At 35.4% G+C, this 23,807-nt stretch overlaps 3 protein-coding genes across 5 annotated transcripts; 1 reads left to right on the top strand and 2 right to left on the bottom strand.

Moving 5' to 3' along the window:
* Positions 1-4,306: 4,306 nt before the first annotated feature.
* LOC121260401 (poly [ADP-ribose] polymerase 2) lies at positions 4,307-11,977 on the bottom strand. 3 transcript variants are annotated; one of them, XM_041162265.1, is made up of 18 exons: positions 11,814-11,977; positions 11,448-11,730; positions 10,556-10,683; positions 10,293-10,374; positions 9,681-9,913; positions 9,180-9,306; positions 8,922-8,977; positions 8,603-8,676; positions 8,336-8,382; positions 8,164-8,213; positions 7,826-7,888; positions 7,058-7,138; positions 6,469-6,561; positions 6,242-6,317; positions 5,832-5,974; positions 5,613-5,686; positions 4,811-4,916; positions 4,307-4,641 (listed from the first exon to the last, which is right to left on the bottom strand). In XM_041162265.1, exons 1-18 carry the CDS (start codon positions 11,973-11,975, stop codon positions 4,552-4,554), a joined length of 1,968 nt encoding a protein of 655 aa, XP_041018199.1. In that variant the 5' UTR covers positions 11,976-11,977; the 3' UTR covers positions 4,307-4,551. The 3 variants fall into 3 exon arrangements, with proteins under 3 accessions (XP_041018199.1, XP_041018198.1, XP_041018200.1); XM_041162264.1 differs by having other exon boundaries at positions 6,469-6,579; XM_041162266.1 differs by lacking the exons at positions 9,180-9,306; positions 9,681-9,913 and having other exon boundaries at positions 6,469-6,579.
* Positions 11,978-14,418: 2,441 nt separating this feature from the next.
* LOC121260400 (subtilisin-like protease SBT1.5) lies at positions 14,419-17,015 on the bottom strand. Its single transcript, XM_041162263.1, has one exon. It carries the CDS (start codon positions 16,925-16,927, stop codon positions 14,555-14,557), a length of 2,373 nt encoding a protein of 790 aa, XP_041018197.1. The 5' UTR covers positions 16,928-17,015; the 3' UTR covers positions 14,419-14,554.
* Positions 17,016-20,658: 3,643 nt separating this feature from the next.
* On the top strand, positions 20,659-23,596 carry LOC121260403 (mediator of RNA polymerase II transcription subunit 28-like). The gene is made up of 3 exons (XM_041162268.1): positions 20,659-20,914; positions 23,078-23,190; positions 23,295-23,596. Exons 1-3 carry the CDS (start codon positions 20,737-20,739, stop codon positions 23,427-23,429), a joined length of 426 nt encoding a protein of 141 aa, XP_041018202.1. The 5' UTR covers positions 20,659-20,736; the 3' UTR covers positions 23,430-23,596.
* The last annotated feature ends 211 nt before the right edge of the window (positions 23,597-23,807 follow it).

The raw sequence follows: 23,807 nt of genomic DNA on the forward strand, positions 1-23,807 counted from the left end.
AAAATAAGGATATTTTGATAAAATAATAATATTTTTATAAGTTAGTTTACAAAAATAACCTTACCTTACACGTATTGTTGTGTAAAATGTTGTGAAAAGTAATGTGTGTTTATCATTTTTTTTAGATATATTGCCGTAATAGTAATATTATAAATCACACTCTCATTTCACTTTCATTCAATAGTAATAAATATGTCATATTTTATATAATGACATAAAAGTAGAATGATAATATAGTATATAAAATTTTCCTTATAATAAAATCGCGCCAAATAATATGGTTATGAATTGTATAGAGTTGAAATAGGAATCTATATACCTTAATGTCTGTTGGGGACTACTAGGCCCATCAAGAGATGGTCTCCTATCGATAAGTGTAAAATGTATTTTTTTATTTTATATTTTTTTAAGTATTTTTTAAATCACTTTAAATATTAAAATAAAAAAATCACAAACTCATTTAAAAACACTTACTTAACAATTGAGTAAACAAAAAATAATAGTAAGTAACTTTTATCAGGATCCATCCTCGGTGAATGCATCATTTCCCATGTCTATTATATATGTTGGATATAATATCTACAAAGACTCCTCAAATTATTGGCTCCCCCTCCAGAATTCTAAGAAACAACATCTTTTTTAACGTCCCTCAAACTCTATTTTCTCTATTGTAAAACAAATCGATGCAGTCTTTTATATAAAATCACGTAAATCTTTATGTTTCTTTTTTTTTTTCTTTATATTTTATATGTTTTATTTAATATTTATTTCATAAATCAACATCCAAAAAGGGTACCCAAACCATCGTTACGGGCCATTCAACCGTTGGGCACGGGTCATGTCCAAAAAATACATCAACAATATATATTCCTATATGTAATATTAAAGTCAGTTTAATACATACATATAAAAATGAAACCAATTCGCAAGAACGTCGTTAAGAAAAAATAGATAAATGAAAAGTATATTCTAATTTCTATATCCTCAAACTGAAATGGATTTTGCATTTTGTATCCAAAACTATTAAAATTGACACATTCTATTCTTCAATTATCAAAACATTATATATTTTCCACCATTGTCCAATAGTGAGTGTTAATTTAAATAAAATAAGACAAATGATAGAAGATAATCTTGATGATCAAGTCTCAATTAAAGGTACAAAGTGTTAATTCTCGATAATTTGAGTCCGTAATGTGTCAATCTTAGAAATTTGGGATGCAGAGTGCAAAACTTCAATTTTTGAGTGTATTTGTTAAAGAAAAAGTTATCACTGAAATTTAAAAAAAAAAAAATGGAGACTTTCTGGGGACATCAAGTACTACTGTACTAGGCCAAATAATAACAGTCTCTCTCTCTCTCTCTCTCTCTCTCTCCAGTTTAAGTGCATAGACTACTGAGAAACGTCCTCAAAACCTACACTCCTTTGTCTTGTTTCATCAACCTTTCATACAAATACATATAGAATTGGCCTCAAAAGTAAGGCAGGAAATTTAAAGAGTAAAAACCAGATTGAAAATTAAGATGAATTGTTGCATTACCTGCAAGTGCGTGCGTGCGTGCATGCACTTTGGGGCTTGGGAGGTTGAAGGGAGGGAGACAAGGGTGGGGAGCCCATGTTGGAGAAGGGGAGCACGTGCAAAGGGTTCACTGGCATTTCAGAGCCAAGAGCATTGCACGTGCCCTGCTTCTCCAGCAAGGAGCTTCCCAACCATCAAAGACTGCACACGCTGAAGAATGGTGGGTATAGGTATGTAGTTTAGTTGGAATGGATAAAGGAAGAAGCTCAGTATTTATAGGTGAATTTCAGAGAGAGAGAGAGAGAGAGAGAGAGAGAGAGAGTTAATGACAATGGTAGAAGCAATGAGTAAATTCGAAGTGTGGGTGTGGAGAAAATCTTTCTGCCAAGCCAAGCCAAGCCATGCCATGCCATGATGTAAGTAATTGAGGGAATTCAAAGTTGGGATGTCTAAGAAGACCCATACAGCTTCTTGTCTGCCTTATTTCCACAAAAGCGAGCAACCCTTTTTTGTTCCTCTACGGACTCAATGCACAGGGAGACAAGCACAAGCCTCTAAAACCTCTTTTTCCAGCAGTGAAATGCTAGCCTTTGGATCAAGAATCTCGGGTCCATGATAGTTATATGTTGGGTCCCACCAGCATGTGGGGCCTTCTAGATCACCTACATTAAGTGGGGCCAGCAGCGTGTAAGGATGATCACCTTTTTACTTTTTAGAAAGAACTGGATGGTGGGGTGCAAGCAGACGGGAAGAATAATGTAAGAGTGCACGTAGGCTTTGCGTGTTGGGCGCAAGTTTTTGAGTGGGGGAGGGTATGTGCGTGTGTGAGTTTTTGGGAAGGCTGTGACTTGTGAGGCTCCCTAGGCAGATATGATTCCCTAGTGCTGTAGGCATCAGCTTTCTTTCCCCCAAAACATGTTGTGAATTCATGGATGAGAGGACTCTTAAGAATTTCATACCTCCCGAAACCAAGGTATTAAAAATCTAGGTAGCAGAGTAAGCTTTAACATGGAAAACACCTCTTTCTCACCACCTAGCTAACTGAGAATTGAAGCATGCATGCATGAAATTAATTCCTCGCCGTTTTTAGAAGACACTTCAATCCTCGTGATATGGGTTATCTGTGTGCACGCCACAGATGTCATGCTAGCATCATTGTTCTACTGCAAATTTAGAATTTTGTATGCATCTGAGCTTCAAATATCAGCTTCAGATGCGTGCAGTGTACTTGGGTTCTTCCTTAGGATACTGGTTTTTCTGGATTCCACAGGATATATAGCAGCTTTGCACCGAATCAGTTAATTTATAGGTATTCTGAAATAATCAAGCATACAAGAATTAGTTATAGTAACTGAAATGGGTTTAAGCCACTGAATCATAAGTGTGAGTTAAGTGTTCTAATTTCTCACTCCTCACCTCTTTCAACGCCATAAAAGCGTCTTGTTTCCTAGAGAACTTTTATGCAGAAGGTCAATGTAGGTTGCCCACATCCATCATTTTTGTAGACTGCAATCTTCATAGCCTTGGAAGATTTACAGGTTAAAATCTAGAAAAACAGAGACCTTGTCCGCATGCTGATCTCTGTTTTTGTTTATCTGTAGAGACATAATATCAATGCAGCAAATGCATCCATTACTTCGTGGTTGGTGCATTAAAGAGTCGGTTAGGTGCATCGGACCGTCACACTGTGCCTGCCTCTTTATAATGGATGGGAAACTGTTATCACTCTTAAATCACCATAGATTGTCTTGTGGAAGAAGAACATAGATTCTGGATGAGGTCATTATCAAATCTAGGGACTTAAATACTAGCGTGTGCAACAGAAGCACTTGAAAATGGTGCAGTAAATGCTTTATTTGGTCATACACTCCTACGTTTTCAAAGGCTTTTGAAACTCAATCATGCTTCCAAGACATTAAATTCTACTCACACTTGATGCATATGTTTGACTTCTCTCGGGACTTAGGAACAGCAACAGAACAAAACGTACTTAAAAATCCAAGTGGTAAATTTTATCAGTTCTTTTTGGTTCGACCCTACATAATCATGCCTAATGCAGACAAGGACTGCTCTTTTCTATATTTTATGACCTCAGTTTTAACGAGTTTGTAAAGGTGGGTTAATCGACAATATCCAGATAAAAAGACAGATTGAAGTTAGACTCGAGAGGATTAAAGAGAGACTATGTTTTGACAAACATCATAATTTTTGCCCTTGTTTCTATGCTTACATTGGTAATTTAGTCAGAATTTCTTCTAGAAAATGAAACCTAGATGGGGCAAACTGACACGACCGGATTGTTCTTCCATCGGTGCCATGAAAACTCTGAAACGGCCCACTTAAAAATTCAGTTTCAATTGAAAATTATAACGAATTTCCTTTGACCGCTCATAATTCACTCAAAAACCTGTTATGTATCTGAGTTCCCTTTTAAGGTCCGAAAATTTAGGGCATACAATGCTATCACCTGGACACCTGCTAAAAAAACAGTAAGATATGCATGCCTTTTGAAGGTTTCATTACAGCTGGAAACATAAAAAGAAGAATTTTATGCATCAGCCACTATTCACTTTTACACCCTACACCTATAGTTTATTTTTTATTTTTTCATAAGATATAGGAGTGTTTTTCATAAGGTGTGAGGATAGGGTGTGAGGGTGTTTTTCATAGGGTGTGGAGTGTGAGATAGTGAATAGTGGCTAATGAGAAGAATTTTTCAACATAAAAAATCCCAAGAGTTGAGGATTGATACGAGAACTGCAGAATTGCAATTACACTCGAGAATCTTAAAGCTAGAAAATCACATCTCAAATGGCACATTTGCAACTAAAAAATATACAAACATTACATGCAAGTGCTCGAGATGGTATGATTCTTGTTCACATTGCCTACCCACAAGAAGAAGAGGTGAAAACTCCCCTTTCCCAATATACATTATCAAAAGCGTTATTGCTTGACGACTAGTAAATCGGCAACAAAAATGGATTAGTGCTCTGGTGCTAGCAATTCTTGAAATTTAGAACACTAGTCATCACATGAAATTGAAATTCACTTGAATGACATAACGCATCCTAATCTGATCCACATTGTAAACTATGTACTCATTGTACAATAACGCACCCTGCAAGAAGCACTTAAATGAGAATAAATATGAGCAATGTAACCTCCTTATTACGTGTCCTGCATAAATATTGTCCAGAAGGCAAAACAGTCCCAACGGGGCAGAAGAAAAAAGTATGATGGTTACCAATTAACACTGCCAAAATTTTCTAAATCCTGTGGCATTGTACCTGATGACCCAGTTGCTCCTTTGGTTTTCCTAGGGGAACAACAACACCGTCCTCAAGTGCATGAGCTTCTGATAGATCTGGCGCAGTACCTCCTACACCTTTTGTGCTGCAACATCAGGTTTTAAACCTCATTGACTTTAAAAGCCTTCAATATGATAATCTTGACCATGTGATGCCAAACAAGTATGGTTTCAGTTTGCAAAAGATGATAAAACTAGTATCTACCAAGTGCAACATCTGACCTAAATGGTACTTGAAAACTTGCAAATCTTAGGGGTGGTTTGTATTCGGAAGTCATTTCAAGTCATCTCAACTCATCTCACTACTATTTATTACTATTCATCAACTTTAACTCACAAATTTCACTACTATTCACAACTCATCTCACTACTATTCACAACCCATCTCAATTCATCTCAACTCATCTTCGAATCCAAACGACACCTTAGTCTCAGAGTATGGAAATTCATTTAACTTTTAAGGACGAACCAAGACACAAGCATGAAGCTTCATACAAGCAAAACCCATGCTCTGGAAATAATAACAACGTAATGACATGGTTGATAATATGGCTTCATAGGAACAAACTCGCTGCTTTGAAAACTGTGTACTGGTGCAAGAGCTGCAATAGGTTGATTGGCCAGATATGAATCCCATCATTTATATTCCTTTTACGCATTAGCAAAAACATGAGAGTATTTTTATAATTCGACCATTGATTTAAGCAATTCTTCTTTCTTCTTTTTCAGAGCAATGCAGATGGGCATGATTACAGCGTCAATAAAAATATAGAGAAACAAACCTTAACTTCCCCTCTGGCAACTTATCGGCATCATATTTTGCATTTAGAAGCTCAGCCATGTCACCAAGTGCTACCTAAGTCAATTTAAACAGTGGTATTTGGATATTCAGAACAATATAATTCCAAAAGAGTGGAACACATGTAGCTCACTCCAATATATAGAAGTCCAAACTATAGGCTTTTATATTATATAAGGTTTTCTGCAGGATGAAAAATAACCTCACACAAAAGCAGCACACCAGGCTTAGCAGCATGGGTAGCGTAGCAATAATTCGCACTTTTGGAGAACATATCAGCAAAGTAAACCCCCTTCCCAAACATGTAACCTGTTACAGGCGCTTCAGGAGGAGCTATGCGCAAACCTGATGGTTTTGTCACTATAGAAGTTAGACCTAGATATTTTCCAGTTATTGATGGAATTCCGTATCAAAGCTCAAGTGTGCAGTGATGGATGGAAGATTGTAATCTAGGGAGCACAGCTGGAGTGGGCCTGTTTTTTTTTTTTTTTTGGTTTTTTTTTTTTTTTTTTGGGGGGGGGGGGGGGGGGGGGGTCCACTTATTTCCACCCTTATATGAGTACACGCACACATTTGTTATTGCAATAAGAATCAGGAAAGAGTAAGGATCACCTTGGGATAAAATGCCAGTCCAGTTCGTCAGCCGAGAACCATGCCATAAGAGCATTCTATTTTTCGTACTGGAAAACTGCTTACAGGAGTAAATACAGTGAAAACAGGCCTTAAATTCTAACAATTAGGAGATATCAGAACCGGTTCTATACAACAAATTAGATATCCACAACAGAATAAACATTCTGTGAAAAAAACCTTTATTTTCACAGATAATGAATTGTCACCTTCTTGAAGCGTTCAGGTTCACCCTCTCTTGACACCCTGAATATCTGAACAATATCCACATCATAATTTGAATGTGATTTTGCATGAGTGTTCTGCATATATTTTGCAATCTGATGACCGAAGTGAAAATAAAAATAGAAAAAAAAAGGCATCAGAGCAAGCTATCAAAGTTTCCTGCAAATAAAGCAAATCATGGCTATATTTTTCCAGGGTATTGTAGTTTTGAACCCTTCTTCCAATATCAGTATTAAAAGGCTTAAGGACTTAAAATAGCATAAATTAATCAAGACATAAAGAGAAATGTTTGGTTCACAAAGAAATCTCATATAATTAAATCTCAAATTGATGTGGCTTGTTGTGGTATATCAGATTGTAAAGATCTCTTTATTGTAAAGCTCTCTTGATTGTAAAGTAGATCTAAGTTTCTAACTTATCACATCTAGCCACATTAGTTTGTAAACGTTACATTTGTGAAATCTCTTTGTGAGCCTATCACTTCTAAGATATAAATAAAACTTTTCTCTTCACTCCCTTTTTTTGATAAATAAGTATTCTTCAAGCTTCAAAGGCAATATTTCCAATGATTACCATATGGAATTCCTTAGAGTCAACGCCAATCGGTGTAAGTTCACAATGAAGGCGTCGGTAGTGAGAATACAAGGGGTCATCCTACAATGAGGGCAGGAGCATAGATTTAGTAAATTAGAGTATCTGAACATATAATATGGTAACACACTATGATCTTCAATACGTATAGTAGTAGGAATCTAACATATGTACCTGGAAGCACTGATAGAACCAGAAGAATAAATTTGAGTTAAGAGGGTAAAACTTGTGTATGAAAAAAGAAGGAACAGAAACAAAATATTTGGGAAAAATATAATGAAAATAGCGCACGAGAACGGGGGGAGAGGGGGGGGGGGATGGTGGGAGCAGTTTATGGATACACAAATGTGCTCCAGTCCAATGAAAACTCGAGAAATTATTTGATCATGAATTGCTACTTTTAAGAGATGCAATATTACTTACTTTAGACTTGGGATGTAGAAAACGCAAACCTACTCTAGGTTGTGGAAACCAACAAACAACTATAGAAAACAATAAAAATGTTAATTAGCCAACAAAGTAGAATCCAAGGGTGCATTTTGAATTGATGTCTCAAAATTATAGCACACAACAGCTCCAAATCTTAAATCAAACAGCTAAATAAGTGCAACCATGTGCTCTTTTTATAATTTCACAATTGTACTGATGAAAAAATAATATTACAATGAATTCTGATAAAAATGCAAATTTCACTTTCACAAAATTTTGTAGCCACAACCAGTCGATAATGAAAAAGGAGACAAGCAATACCTCTATCCCAGTGTCATCCTTCAACAACTTTGTCGCAACCTCAATTTCAGCTAGGGCTTCAACCTTCAATTAGGTGCAAGGATTTGATCAGATCAGTGTCTCATAATAAAGAGCAAATGAGGAAATTTTGACATATACAGATCTCAATGCTAGACAACAGAGGAGGGTGAAGGATGCTATACAATATCTAATGAATTCTTAAAAATAAGATAGTGAAGTTGTCAAGAAACAAGATAAACTCCAAAGCAGGCTCCCACCCCCTACGTGCTCCAAAAGCGTATAAGATGAAGTCAACAGTGACAATATGGATATACTGAACTAAAAAGCAAAAGAATTACCATTTCCAACTTGTGTTTCAATTTCTGAGGAGAGTCAATTACAAATTCCCCTGCCATTATTTATGCTTCCATGTTAAATAAGATTTTATTTTCAAGAAAAGTATACAAAGCCACCGGCTACCATACCCCTCGTATTTTCAGTGTATAGTGGAGAAAAAGAGAGAGGGCTTACTCATTTTTCTAAATCCAAAGTCGTGGGGGATAACAGTATAGAATTCTCTGGAAGAAACCATAAATAAAATTGGTATCCAATTTCTTAAAGCTAGAATTCATGATTTCTTACAAAAGCACAGAAAAATAAAAATAACCCAAATATGTATCTGTCTGCATGCACGCGTGTATTAGAAAGGTCAGACATGCTTTCTAAAATGCAAAGCCATAGTCAAGCACTTACAAATATACTGTAACAGAATCTCTAGTAAAAGAAGGACATTCTTACCCACTTAGTTCCTCAAGCTTTTTCCTATTAGACTTGCCGATCACATCGGCAATCCTCTTCAGAACATCATAGCCCTAGAAAGTCAAAGAAAATTAGTTCACGGGGTCTTCTAGGAAAACAGGGAGTGAGGAAGCAATAAGAAGTGTCCTTGAAACTCAATGAAACTTAAATTGCAGCCCCAAAAGTTCGGAAAGAACTATTCCCAGCTCCTTCTAATATTGTTGTTAGTTTTATGACAATTAATCAAAGAAAAGTCCATTAATATATAAGCCAAACCAAATTTGCATGCATATATCGAATCAAGAGATTCAAGACTTACCTTCAAAATTGTTGATTTGCTTAGCTTGCCGAGTGGCAGTTTATCAGCATTGTATCCTAAACAATGGTACACAAACGCAAATCAAATCTTGGTTAATGTACTAAAGAGAATGAACTTGCAAATAAATAAAATATCACGCTGAAGAAATCATCCAACAAAAGCACTTCTATGTAATAAACGAACTAATTAGCTGCCATATTTTTGCATTAGTTTGATCAGCATTATATCGCGTATAAACTGAATAATTGGTCAACAAACCTATTTCCATCATTTGCTGCTTCATCATGCTGACATTGCAGACAAGGGATATAAATCTTGCAATGCGTGGCTCAAGTTGTGTTTCCCGAGGTTGAGTTCCTATAGAGGAGTCAAGATTTTCTTTGACCTGATAATGATAACGAAGTACTTAGATAGCTTGGACAATAACATTTCTTTCTTTCTGCCCCCCTTCCCTTTGGATTAAACAGCACCATGGAATTCAGTTGTCAAAGAATCCCATCTACCTCAAACCTTTAGGCCCGGTTTGGATACACAAAACCATCTCATCTCATCATTACAATTTTCCCAAACTCCCACACAAAATATAAGAAACAATTCCACTTTTTCAAATTCCAAAATAAAAATTATATTAAAAAATTATATTCTAACAATATTTTATTCAACTTTCAACAAAACATCCCATCTCATCTGAACTGCGTAACCAAACGAAGCCTTAGAAACTTCAGTAGGGAAAAGGGTACTTGGAATAGGATAACTCACATCTGATTCTTTGTCCTCGGTATATTCCATTTCCAACCAAGTATAGAACTTTGGGTGGAAAATGAAATCTTTTCTATTGGACCATTCGTTCTTGGTCTTGGCAAAGAATTTCTGTCCAAACTCCCTAATTGCAATGTCTCTAGAGGTGTAAGGACCCTGTAATTTGTCTTGACCCTTTACACCTACTCTTCCCCACCTATTGTAAACCATGAATGCACCACCACTATCAGATTCTGCAAGTAATTTTGAAATCATTCGGTAAGAGTTCAGAATAATTAGTTCAACACACTAAATATCAGTATATTCAGTGGTGACTAAGAGAAGTATACGGCATCGTCCGCATATCAAGTGCCAAAGCCAAGTAAGATGCAAATTAAGCTTATTTTTAACTAAAAAGAAAAGGCAGCATTGTTATCATAAGGAGCTTGACAAAATTGAGAAATAATCTAGGTATTAAATCAATAAATGAACTGTTTTTTCAATCAAACACGGAATAAAGCATCACTGTTGTGGATTGCATAAGTTCTTAATCAACACCAATTAATAGTTAAAAAGAAATTGAAAAGAACATTTAGACAAACCCAAGATTCTCAAAAGGATTTTATATCTAACCAAGAACTTGAATCACATAAAATTTGTTATTGTTATCCCCGACATTTGTCTGGTTCAACATGGCATCATATATTTCATCACCCTGCATCATAAAAAAGCCATAGTCGATTTGAATTTAGAAATCCAGAGAGCAACTTTAAAAGAAACAAAATCGACAAAGCAAAAAAGAATAACCAAACAAATCCCATCAATCTTGATTATGTTTTACAGGAAAAAAATTCAACTTATTCACTACAAGCTGCTACGATAACTATAAGACTTGCCAGTTGCAAAACATGGTAGTGAGCCTTTATGTGATCTGGAAGCCATTGATCCAGCACTGCCGCACCCTTTTTGGTCACGGTTACAATCTTCTCATTCTTGCTTTCATTTTCTTCTTGACTAGATTTACCTGCCACCATGAGGTACTAATAAGCTCCCCAATTGTCTATCCAAACACAATATTTCATCTTTTTAAATTTTGAAAATATCTACTTAAATGAACAGTAAATAACAGTATAAAATAATGAAAACTGACGTGAACAGTATATAAACAGTAAAACTGATATGAACAGTACACAATTCGGATACTCTATAAAGAGTTTTGCTACACAACCTCCACCACACTTTACACTCCACATTTTTTTAAATTTTTAAATTTTTTCATATTTTTTTAAAAAAATTTTTTAGTTTATTCCTTTTAAATTATTTCAAATTTTCTATTCATTATTCATATAATAAATATTTGATAAAAGAAAAAAATAATAAAAATTAAAAAAAATTATGGAGTGTGTAGTGTGAGAAGGTTGTGAAAATTTATTCCTCTATAAAACAGTAAGACCCACACCTTTTTTCAAATTTCAAAAATTAAAAACTATCTATCTCATGTCACTGTCCAAACACATTTTTTTTTACAACCTATTTCTTCTCAACTTAACTCAAAAATTTTACTATTGTTCAAAATATCTGATCTCATCAAATCTGAAGTGTGTATCCAAACGAAGCCTTAAATTCCGCATATAAAACTATACTATATACGACAGACATTTCGAAGTAGTCGTTATAATACTCGTAAATCCAGTTGGCAAGTTCCTCGTTTCCCTACATTTTTTCAGCAACCAAACACAGCACAAAGACGCTTAGATGTTTTTTTTAAGTCAAAACTTTTGTCCATACCTTGAGGAATTTCCTGCAAGTCCTGGTCGTCTGAGTCTTCACAGAGCCTTTCTAGAATTTCTTTCTTGGATCCAGTTTCGGAAACGCCACGATGAGCAGCTAGTTCGCGCAATTGCCGGATGCCCATACCTCGAAGCTTCTCGATGGCTTTGATTTTCCCGGGCACACTTGAATCCCCATTTTCAGAGTCCCTCTGCCTCTTCTTATTGGTCGAGGCATCACCGTCTGTGCCCGTCGTTTGTTGCTTCTTTTCTTTGCGGAGAGCGGCTTCGAGTCTTCGAACCTGCGAGAAATACAGCTAGAGTGAGAAGACTTGTATAGAAATGTACGAGAGAGAGAGAGAGAGAGAGAGAGAGAGGTTGGGACCAGGGTGGGCTTGGTTCCGGTGGTGCTGAGACAACGCTGGGCCAGTTGGGTCCGGAGCTCTTCAACTTTGAGCTGGTTTGCCATTTTGCAGAGAGAGAGAGAGAGAGAGAGGTGTCTTGACCCTTGAGACTTGAGAGGCCGCGCGAATTGGAGGAAGCGCATTTAAAGAGGTTTCTAAAACCTCGATATACATACATAGTCGTTTCATATAAAAGAGTGCGCAGCACGATAGTCAAGACAGACTTGTCCAGGACTCCTGCCCGTGTTTGTCACTTTAGAGCACCAGTAGTGCTCAACAAAGTCAATATTTAACTAAAGTTTAATTAAATTATATAAAAAAGAATTATAGTGGAATCAATAAAATTTTAATAATTTTAACTTTAAATTTATTGAATCCAACTGCTGGCCAAAATAATATTTTGAGATAAAAAATTCCCATCCCACGTCTGTTCGTTTAGCGCGTTTCACTTGTGGCGCAATGTCATTCCGCGCTTTAACAAATGGCTTTCCTCACTCCTGGGCTGCGACCAATTTTAAGAGTGAGTTTAGACGATGAAGTGAGTTGAATTAAATTGATAAAATATTATATTTTATTATTATTATTATTTTAAAATTAAAAAAAATTGAATTATTTATTATATTTTATATTAAAATTTAAAAAAATTATAATGATGAATTATGTTTTCAAACATAACCTAGGTTTCTCTTTCTGCAGTCTGCACCGAACCCTTCCTTTTCGCATAAAAGGAATACAAAGAAATAATTTCTGTATTAAATGATGTGTAATTTAGATTTGTTAAATTAGTGATGTAATATTATATATATATATATATTCTTTAATACAATAATAAATATTAATACAACTATAAACTTTAATACAATCATATATAAGTTATAATTAAAATAAATAAAAAGTTTAAGATTAATATTTTAATATAATAATAATAAATTTGTTGAATTTGTTATTTGATATTGTTAAAAAGTGACTAATTAAATTTATAAAAATAAATTTCCTAATTAAATTTTAGCCAAAATTTGTTGAGATAATTACTAGTGCTTTTATATTTCAACAACGGGCCCAACTGGACCTTGCCAACGTGCCAGATAGCTTCCACATAAACAACCTTTATAGATTTTACGAAAATGTTAAATTCAGTATTTTACTATAATTAATATGAAAAAATTATTTATCATCTTAACTTCTATCATTATCTCATTATTCCATGACGTGGTATTAGATGATAGATATACAAGTGAAATATAATAAATAATTTTTAATCACCTAATGTCATATCATAGGACGATAAAAGGATGATGGAAGTTGGGATCATAAGTAGCATTACTCAATTAATATTAGTTATACAAAATAATTATCATCAATATCGTTTCTCAAATAATTTATAATAAAAATATTATTTTTTATATTTATATAAATATATTGTATATAGATATGTATAATTTATTAAAAACTTGAAGTCAAAATGTTAATAGGTTGCCTTGGTCTCATAGATTAACCTTTATATAGGAGGCCAAAGCAATACAATAGTCATACTTAAGCAATGTATGACTTACTGAATCCAAAATGTAACTCTAATGAGTTTATATCTTTTTTTAATGTATAAATTTCAATTTATAATTTAAATTATATTATAATTTGAGATTTTAGACCCGATATGTCATTGGATTGAGTGGAGGGTGGGGCAGGGTGTGGTTTCAACCCCGCCCCCGGTACCGGGGCGTGGTAGGAAACCCTCCCCCCGCATGGTGCGGGGTAAGGGCTGGGAGGGGTGCCCCTGCCCCGCACCATGCGGGTAGCACCCCTATTTTTAGATGACTAAGGTGCATTTTAGATAGTGAGTTGAAGTAAAAATTAAAAGTTGAATAAAATATTGTTATAATATTATTTTTTAATATTATTATTTTAAAATTTAAAAAAATTGAATTGTGTAAAAATTTGTAAAATTTATAAAAATTGTAATGATGAGATAAGATAAAACAATTTCAATATCCAAGCGGGGTCAAATGCTCTATTTGGGAACACAATTATTTTAAAAAATTCTCAATTTATTTCATTATTATTTACAGATAATTCACTATTATTTAATATTATTTATAGATAATATGAAATACTCTTAATATCTAAATTGAGCCTAACTTTTATTAATGGAAGGGACAAATTTTTTTTCTTCTTTTTTATGAATTAATTCACGTCCAAACACGAGAAGAGGGAGTGCTACATTTTTTGGGGGCCATTATAATGTAAATTTACATATAGCTTGAGAATTAAAGGAAATTTTAAAATCTTATTAGGTGCAATTGCATCCACTGATGAGTACATGGCTCTACCACTAACCTTGTCACACACACACACACATATATATATATATAATATGATTGATATTATCATAATGTATGAATGTTTGCGGATTTTTTAATGAATGCAATATAAATTTAACCTAATATTTGTTTTCTTAATAAATTAAAGGAGGCGAGTACGAGAGATTGACACTCTCATCTTCGATATAGTGGATAATTCAAACAAATGTTAATATCCACATGCACTCTAAAACAAGAAAAAAAAATAGAACATTAATAATGAAAAGTCTTCAACCATAAAATTAAACCCATATACTAATCGGTATCTATTTTGTTCAATCACTATTGTAAATCAAGCCCATTAACATCATATCCCTATCATTATTTTCTTTTTCTTTTTTTTAAACTAAGCTTCATGCATATTTTTAAGGTGTCCATGTCACCACAATCGGTGAAGTGACTTGGTGCTTCCCATCTGTCCACGTCAGATGACCAAACTCGCTCGTGGCCTTCTTCCCACCACGTGGCAATCCCACATTCTTGGCCCGAATCCGCACCGTATAGCTATGCTTTTGATCCTTGCGCAGGAACACCATCTTCTTATGATCAACCGTCACGATGACGTCTTTTGGGCTGGAGATTTTAACGCGGTACGTGGATGCACCATCGCTAACATGTGTAACTACTCTCTTAACCACAATCTCCGATTTGGATGGTGCTGATTCATTGAAAAAAACTAATATTGCCGGATAATTCAGGTCCCACAAGGTATGTTTCTGGGTCCCATTGCAAGCCACTGATCTCGTCGTGATTACCTTAATTTCATCACTACTGTAATCCGAAGCACAAAGAAAATTCAAATAATCATCCACCGTAAGATCATAGACCAAGCCTGGATCAACAGCTTTCTCTGGATCCACGTGTCCAGCACCCATTTCAAACACATCGGACGCGTTGAAATCTTTCTCATCCAGCAAAGCTTTGCCATCGTGATCGTACGTGTAAGCTGTGGTCATCAACGATGATTTGATCATCGCCGGGGACCAATCGGGATGGGCCCCTTTCAACAAAGCAACCACGCCTGCCACGTGTGGGCAAGACATGGAGGTGCCGGAGATTATGTTAAATGAGAGACGCCTCAAGTCGGAGGGTAATTCAGTAGGGGGTATGCCATCTGGCCATGCTGCTAGTATGTTGACACCTGGAGCAACGACATCGGGTTTTAACACGTGGGGAGATATTGAGTTGGGCCCACGGGAAGAGAAGATTGCAATTGTAGGTGCTGGTTTCACTCCCACCAGTGTGGTCCCATTGAAACGCAGAGTGGCGCGTGGGTTTGGAGAAGACTCGATGTATTTCAACACAATAGTGCGGTCTGATTCACTGATTGCGAGACCAGGATGTATATATGCATCTGCAATTGTACCCTGTCCTAATTTCTCCACGTTGGCGATGACAACACCGACCCCACCAGCCTCTTGAACCACCACTGATGCTACGACACGTGACACTTCCCCACGATCACACACCACGATTTTGCCACGTACCACATTCGGATCTAACGTATTGGGATAGCAATATTCACTGCCGATTCCGATTCGCCCCAATGTGGACGCATTGCCCGCGTAAATCAACGGCACATACTTCGCCTCCGGCGGCACTCGACTTTGGAAGAGCGACGATCCGGTAATGACGCGACCATCTTCGAGCACTAATTCGGCAGGGAATTTTCTATCAATGGTGCTCGCACCTACGGTGGTGATCCAAGGTGCCGTGTTCGTCACGCTCATATAATTGGGACCTGAATTGCCGGCGGCAGCTGAGAAGATAATTCCTTTCTCTATTGCTCCGAAAGATCCTATCGCAATTACGTCTTCATGGTACGGCATGGGTTCCCCGCCTAAGGAGGATGATATAATGTCAACACCGTCTTCTACGGCAGCGTCGATGCCGGCGAGAACATCTGAAGTTACACACCCTTGCATACCACAGACCTTGTATACGGCGATTCTTGCTTTCGGCGCAACACCGATTGCGACCCCATCAGCGAAACCGAGGAAGGATGCGTTATTTACATGTCTTCCAGCAGCAGTGGATGCAGTATGTGTTCCATGGCCGACTGTGTCTCTGGCAGACTTGATGAGCTCTTTGGTCTCTCCCACTTCGTCGCCATAGTGGGCAAAGTATCCGTCAGCGAAGTATCGTGCGCCAATCAACTTTCTGTTGCAAAGCGTCTTGGGGAATTTCTCACCACCAATGCATTTACCTCTCCAGTGAGAAGGTATGGGCCCGAGGTCTTTGTCGTTAAAGCTCAGACGTTCGGGCCAGACACCAGTGTCGATCATCCCGATGATGACATGGGAACCCGAATCGGACTCCCTGATAATGCCATTTGTGCTTGCACCAGTATCCTCGTCCTTTAGGCCCAAGAACTGAGGTGTACGTGTCGTTTGGATTGGGATAAGCCGGTCCGGGAACACGGCGAGTATTTCCGGGAGGTCTGTGAGCTTCTCAGCTTGTTGAGGAGAGAGTCTTGCTGAGAAGCCATGAAAGACGGAATTGTACACGTGGAGAAGGTCATGGCCAGTATCTTGTGTTTGGGCAGAATCATAAGTACTAGAACCGAGGCTATTTATAAGGGTAGATTTGTACCAGGCTTTGATATTGGAGAAGCGTGAGGGTTTAAGGTCATTCTGGACACGGACAATGAAAGTTCTAGCGTTTGGGACATCTGTTTTGCAAGGAACAACGGATGCTGAGAGCAGCAGAGTGAACAGAAAAGGCCAAATATCACCCATTAATTATGCAGGTCAAGAACAGAGGAGGTTTATAGATCAGCTAGCTAGCAATTAAAGATCAAAGTGAATATGCATGCATGGGAGTACTGATCTAACGTAAGAGTGTGGCTGTTATATATATAGCGATAAAGGCTATTGATTATAAAAGTTTCAAAAGGATACAAATTAAAAGAAAATGGATCAGTTAGAAGAGGTGGGGGGGAGAATTCCATGTTTCAAACTTGATCTGCTGCGATGCGAACGTATACATGATGTTGATGATGATGGAACCACTTATAACCAGTGAGAAGCGGATCATCCAAGCTGGGGAAAGACAGCATGAGACGCATGCTGCTGCATGCACTGGAGATAATATTCGATCCTTATAATTAATAATTTATATATGCGTTACCAAATTGGCAAGAATTTGATAGGCAATAACTTCCATTATGTGCATAAAACCCAGTGGTTGATATATATTTGGATGTGATTCTTTGTTCATGAGTTGGTAAAGCATAAAACGATGGATGTCAAAAGTAGTAGAAGATAGCTAGAGAGGTTGATTTGTTTCTTATTTTCCAATTTCAGTAGTCATATATTTCAAGCAATTATGTTTTCTCCAAATTGGATCATGCATGTGCTGAAGTAACGTACCCTAATTAGCTATATAGCTAGCTAGCTAGGCCTATGCAACACGTACGTATCATCACTATAAAAAAATTATTTATTTGTAGTTAGATATTTTCAATCAAAATGTGATTATTTTTATTATAAATAATCATTTTTATTGTAAATAATTAATGATAAATACTTATTTTTCTTATAGTACGATTGGAATCTCTATCATGTCCTTTTTGCAGAGGTTGCTAACTTGCTATACATGTATACTTTCTTTATCGGGATCGATATGATAAGATTTGTTCACATAATGATATTAAAAGTAGAAGGCCTAGAATTAAAAAATATAAATAAATAAAACAACTTCGATCTCCAAGTATTAATAATAGAAAAAATGTATACAACTTCTTACTAATAACATAATCTTCACACAACCTCCATACACACCATATTTTTTTAATTTTTATTATTTTTTTCTTTTATCAAATATTTAAAATATGAATAATGAATAGAAGAATTGAATTAGTTTAAAAAGAATAAACTCAAAAAAAATTAAAAAAATATATTTAAAAATTTTTAAAAATGTGATGTGTGGAAGTTGGAGAGGTTGTGTAGCATTGCTCTTAATAATTTGTTGTTACAAAAGAGTGTGGGTCCCTCTTAATTAAAAGTTATTTTATTTGGATTGGTTTCTTCATGAGTTACTATTATAACTAAGCTGGTCTTTGATGAATACTAGATCATTATATTATTACAGCATGCAATGCCATTAAAAATTTAACAGTTCTTCACCTTCTTAAACATGGCATTATGCAATATGAAAAGAAGAATTTAAGACTGTGAGAAAATCACTACCGACCTCATGCCAATATGTCAAAAATTAATGTTTTTAATTGGTTCCTATTAGGGTCTCTTTTCAGAAATTCCCATCCCAAATATTACTCAATTAACACAAAACATTTTCAATTTCAAATTTTTAACTTTTTCATTTAATAATTATCCAATCATTACAACTTTCCCGAACTTTCAAATAAAACACAAAAATAATACTATATTTTCAAATTTTAGAACAAAAATTATATTCAATTAATTTTTTAACTTTATAATATTTTTCTTAAACTTTTTATCTCTCTTTTCCCAAAATCCAAGCAATTTCACTACCATTCACATCACATATATACTAAGATATTGATCAAAGTATCCAAACAAGCCCTTAACGTTTAAAGAACTCTCAAATCTTAATTACGTAATATTTTTCTAACTAGTTTTAAAACCAAACTAATCATTCATAATTAATCAAATTCAGCATTTATCAGACTAAGAATTTTCTAAAATCTAAGTACCAACATATATATATATGTATGTGTGTGTGTGATAAAATCTAGACCCTTTAATTTGAAATAATAGCTAGCATTTAAGAAACTCTACCTAGCTATGCAGGTAGAGTTCGAGAAGAACTCCAACAAAAATAATCTATTTAACCTTGTGGAATCATCTTTTGATTTGACTATAATATAGCCGTGAATATCACAACGTACCTATTTTACTCTGGTTCGAAGAAGAAAGCTCACAAGTAAACAAAAGTCACGCATACATATAATTAAATGTGATAAATTAAATTCTTATATTACATTTTTGTTTGAGTTTTATGACATAATTTTTGAGAGATTTAAATCGTATATCCTATAATATTTATTGTTGTCAGTAAAATTTTTCAAATAGTACTAAATACTCAATAAATAGTATCACTATAAGATAAATGAGTATTTGTAACTGATTATTTATGACAAAAATATACTTATTTTGGCAAGAAATTATCATTTTCATATAAAATAACTAGTTACAAATAAATAATTTCTCGTGGTGAGTATACAACCCACACTTTGTATTTTTTTTTCCCAATTCAAGCCGGCCTATAACTCACATAAAACTTCCAAAAGATTATAATTCCAAATATTTTAAATTCATATATATATATATATATATAAGAAAACTTAATCCAATTACAATGCTCGATCTCAAGCTTATAAGGTAATTAAACGTTTTATTTAATAGAGAAGGATCATCATGAAGTGATCAGTGAATTTAATATCAAACGAGTATTACTCTTTTAATTTAAAGCTACCAATTGACAATTGAAACTTGGCTATTATTCCAAATGCGTGATTGTTTTTGTATGAAAGTTAAAAAGATACTAAAATAGGTTTCTTGGCCAAGTCATATGTATATACAATATGAAACTTCTGACCAAGACGCTAGATGCATGACACAGAGATTTGCCATAAAGCAATATGAAACCTGTCCAAGACGCTAGCTAGCTATATATCGTGCATGAGCTAGCTGTCTTTAGTGATTTAAAGTGATCACTTCTAATTTGTATTAAATGCTTAATAAATATTTTTAATATATAATTTCTTAATGTAATGTTCGGGAGTCTAATTTTACTAAACCGTGCTATTGTTTATTATCCGTCAATGATCAAACTCATATACACTTCGCCATTATTAATATGGTATTGTGGCGGAGACTATAGACTATAATGAATACAACACTTAATTAATGCATGAGGGTTAAAAAATAAGTTTAAGTAACGTATGAAGTACCGCGCGATTGACTTGTAGTTCAATTGGTATAATATATTATTTATGTTGTATATATATATATTTTTTTTTTTTTACAAAAGTGATATGTACGTGTTGTAGGATGATATGATATATTAGAAAAAATTAAAAGAATAATGTTAGATACAGTCATGGATTGTACAAATATCGCGCACTAGAATGAGATTTACTATTAAAAAATTAATTTTTTTGTATAAATTTCATATTTACTTATTTTTTTTAAATAATACGTAATATTTAGACATTCTATAATTACAAATATCATTTCTTTAATTAATATATTATCGTAAGATTGTAACTGTCGATTGGCAAATTAAAAAAAAAAAAAAAGTGTGACATATGAAGTATTGGAGGCCTCAAGCTCATGGACTCATACCAGGTCTGGGGCCGAGTTTTGGAATTACCAGGCTGGTCCAGTACTTATGTTTAGGATCAGGGCCATAGCCCATTTGCCTGTCCTGAATGGCTGAAACAGACGGATCCGGTTATAACGTAAATATAAATATTTCTTTATTCTACGCTCTCTTTCTTCGAAAACCGATCGTGTTAATTTACCTACTTTTTAATATTTCTTCTCAGTTCTGTATAGAAATGGCGGAGCGGCAAGCGCTGGATCAGCAGCACCAGATAGATCCACAGCTGCAATCCTCGCCGCCTCCAAGGGACGACATGAATGCTTGCGTCTCAGCACTAGAAACTGCTTTGCTTCCATGCTTGCCTGCGCGAGAGCTTCAAGCTATTGACCGTTCTCCCCACCCTTCTCATCAGAGTTAGTGAACCAATTTCCTCACTCGTCTTATTCCAGTTCATAGAAGCTCTGAAAAGAATCCATTTTTTTACTTCCTTTGTGTGTCTTTTTTTTTGTTTGGTATTCTTCTTTTTGGGTTTGATAAACTAGGAAAAATTTTCTTCTTTAGTTCATTCTTGGGGTCAAGTATAAATTAGCTGAAGGAGTAGCTTTAAATTTTATTAGGATGGGTTTTTGTTCCTTCCTAGAAGACTGCAGTGGGCGTGTTCTGCTTTATTTAGAAGAGCTCTGAGGTACAATTTCCCCGAAACCGCAATTTTTATAAGCAAGATTCTATAATTATTAATTTATTGTAGCTTGGTGGACGTCAAGGAATTGCATGATGCTTGTAGTGCTATATTAAGTCCTGGGAATCTAGGTGAGGTAGCAGTGTAAATACATGTTTTGTTTCAAAACAGCACTACTGCCTTAACCCACAAGGTGTAAGATTATGCGGAAAATTTCTTAAGATGACGCCGAGAAATTTTCTGTAAAGCCAAATCATTACAGCCTACTTAGAGGTCGATGTCTCGAAAACTTGAAAATTTTATGGGAATAATTAAATATCCATAGAGATATAAGGGAAGTAGGAGATCTATTAAAAAACACTCTGGAAAACATAATTGTTGGTTTATTTTTTTGAGCTATATCTATTGAGTTAGGTTTTTCCAAAATAGTATGTCTGGTAAAACTATGTGAGGGAGGAGCACAGAATGCTGTAGTTAGGGTCAAAGGAATGATACTGCCGAACAGATTGAGGGGTTGGAAAAATAGAATTTGAGGAAGAAGATTATGTTTCAACTTTATTCTAGAAGGTAAGGTAGAAGTGTGAGCCTGCAAAACTGGAATGGTCTGATCTTGTTATTCCAGTTTGGGTACAATTTAAGAACTATAAGTATGTAGATGGATACCAATTTAGGGTGTTTTTCTTGGCTAGAAATGATTGTTAATAAAATTGAATTATAAACACCTTTATGAGGTACCAATAAAAGCTCAACAAAACATTTACATTCTTACAATCAATTTTCTTTTAATCCATTGCTTTGCTAAAGCCATTTAGCATATGATTGCGGTGCATTTAACTGTGTATCATAATGTCCAATGAGGTGTAACATTTTCATCTGTTTTTGGATAAGGTTTACATTTCGTACGTGGAAGGATAATAAAGCTCAAGTGATTATTTTGGAGTTTAACCGAGACTTTTTTAGAAGGAAAGTGCACTGCTAGAAGTTGCGGTCTAGTATAATTACAAGATCTCTCTCTCTCTCTCTCTCTCTCTCTCTCAAGTGGTTAATGGTCATGGTTCTTTAAAGAGGTTAACAATGATAGTTCACTTGCATGGCTCTTAAAAATTAGTTGAGAAGTGTTTTAGTAAGTTGGCATTGGGCTTGAGGGAGTAGAATATTCAGTGTGCCCGAGAAGCTTGTTTCTAGGAAAAGTTTTGGCATCTCACAGGGAGGAACATGAGAAAAGTTTGGGTAAAGCCTCTGATAAGATTTAATTCCTTTGATGGAGGATATGATGATAATTAGAGTAATTGTGCAGGGTCTTGCTTATGCTCAAGTCTTGTACTTATTTCCTTCCACTTAAGATAATTTGTCCTGGAAGTATGGAGTGTCATTGATAGTGCTTTAGCTTGCTCTCATGAAGCAGATAGCCCCCTTCGGGGAAGATGGTTGTAAATCCCTGCCACACTGGAAATTAACAGTCCATTACTAATTTACTTTGCTTAAACCCCACCTCCCCAAAGAAAAAAAAATTCATTGGCAGCCATCTCTGTGTTTGTGTGATAGTGGAGTAATAAAGAACCGGCATAAAGATTACCTCTCTTGCATGTCTCACAATGCAAGTGATCATGGAAATAATGTACAATGAAATTACATAAAGCCTTTAGTGTTACTAATTTCTCTATGAAGAACTTCCCTTTATTCTTAATTTTATCCTTCTGATTTCTGAGTTCTTGAGGTGTTTCCACTTTCTTTCTTTTTTATTCCCCCATTTTGCTTTGGAAAAGCTTCACTGGACTCTGTAGTTAGCTCAAATCTGTGGGTAACAAATGCATTTGAAAGCTTTTCTCATATTTAAAGGCTCATTAGGACTTCACTTTTAGCTCATAATGATAGGTGTTAATTTTGTTACTGACAGTTGATGTGGAAAGGCATGCCAGAGATTTTATGGAGGCTGCCAAGAAGCTTCAGCTATATTTTATTGGCCTCCAACGTGAAGATAAACCAACAAAGGCTGAAACACTAGGAAAGGTAACCCAAAGTACATCTGCAGTTGGTATATAGTATATCCTATAGACATTCTCCTGTAATTCACAAGTCAATTGTGTCTTCATCATTACGTCTGCTTTCGACAGGAGATTGCTGTGATGGAGGAAGAATTAAAGATAAAGAGTGAGCTTATCAAGAAGCAGGAGAGGCTGATCCAAGGGTGGAGAAAAGAGTTGAGAGACCAGTTGCACAAACACAACACTGAGTTGGAGAGAGTCTAGTGTATGTCTCGGAAGCAATAAGCTTGTTATTTTCCACAATTGGGGGCATGCTCTCTTATTGTAACTTTAAGCTAATGGCATTTTTTTTTAACCATGCAATGCTTTTGTAGCTTGTAAGATGTGTACCAAAAATATTTATTGAATCCATAGCTACAAATTCCAAGTTTTGCATGGTGCCAAGAATGATTTGGTGAGAGATTGCAAATTGAAACATTAAGCAAGAGAACGGAAGTGGTTTTCCGCAAATGGACACGAAACAAACTGTAATCTGAATGGAAAAATCCCGAGGCGTTACGAGCAGATGAGGCCTGTAAATTGCAATGTCTTGCAAACCAAAGAGCTAGTCAAAAGCACCTAAAAAAGTTCGTATTTCAGCAA

The sequence above is a fragment of the Juglans microcarpa x Juglans regia genome, chromosome 4D (genome assembly GCF_004785595.1).
Source record: "Juglans microcarpa x Juglans regia isolate MS1-56 chromosome 4D, Jm3101_v1.0, whole genome shotgun sequence".
Lineage (NCBI taxonomy): Eukaryota > Viridiplantae > Streptophyta > Magnoliopsida > Fagales > Juglandaceae > Juglans > Juglans microcarpa x Juglans regia.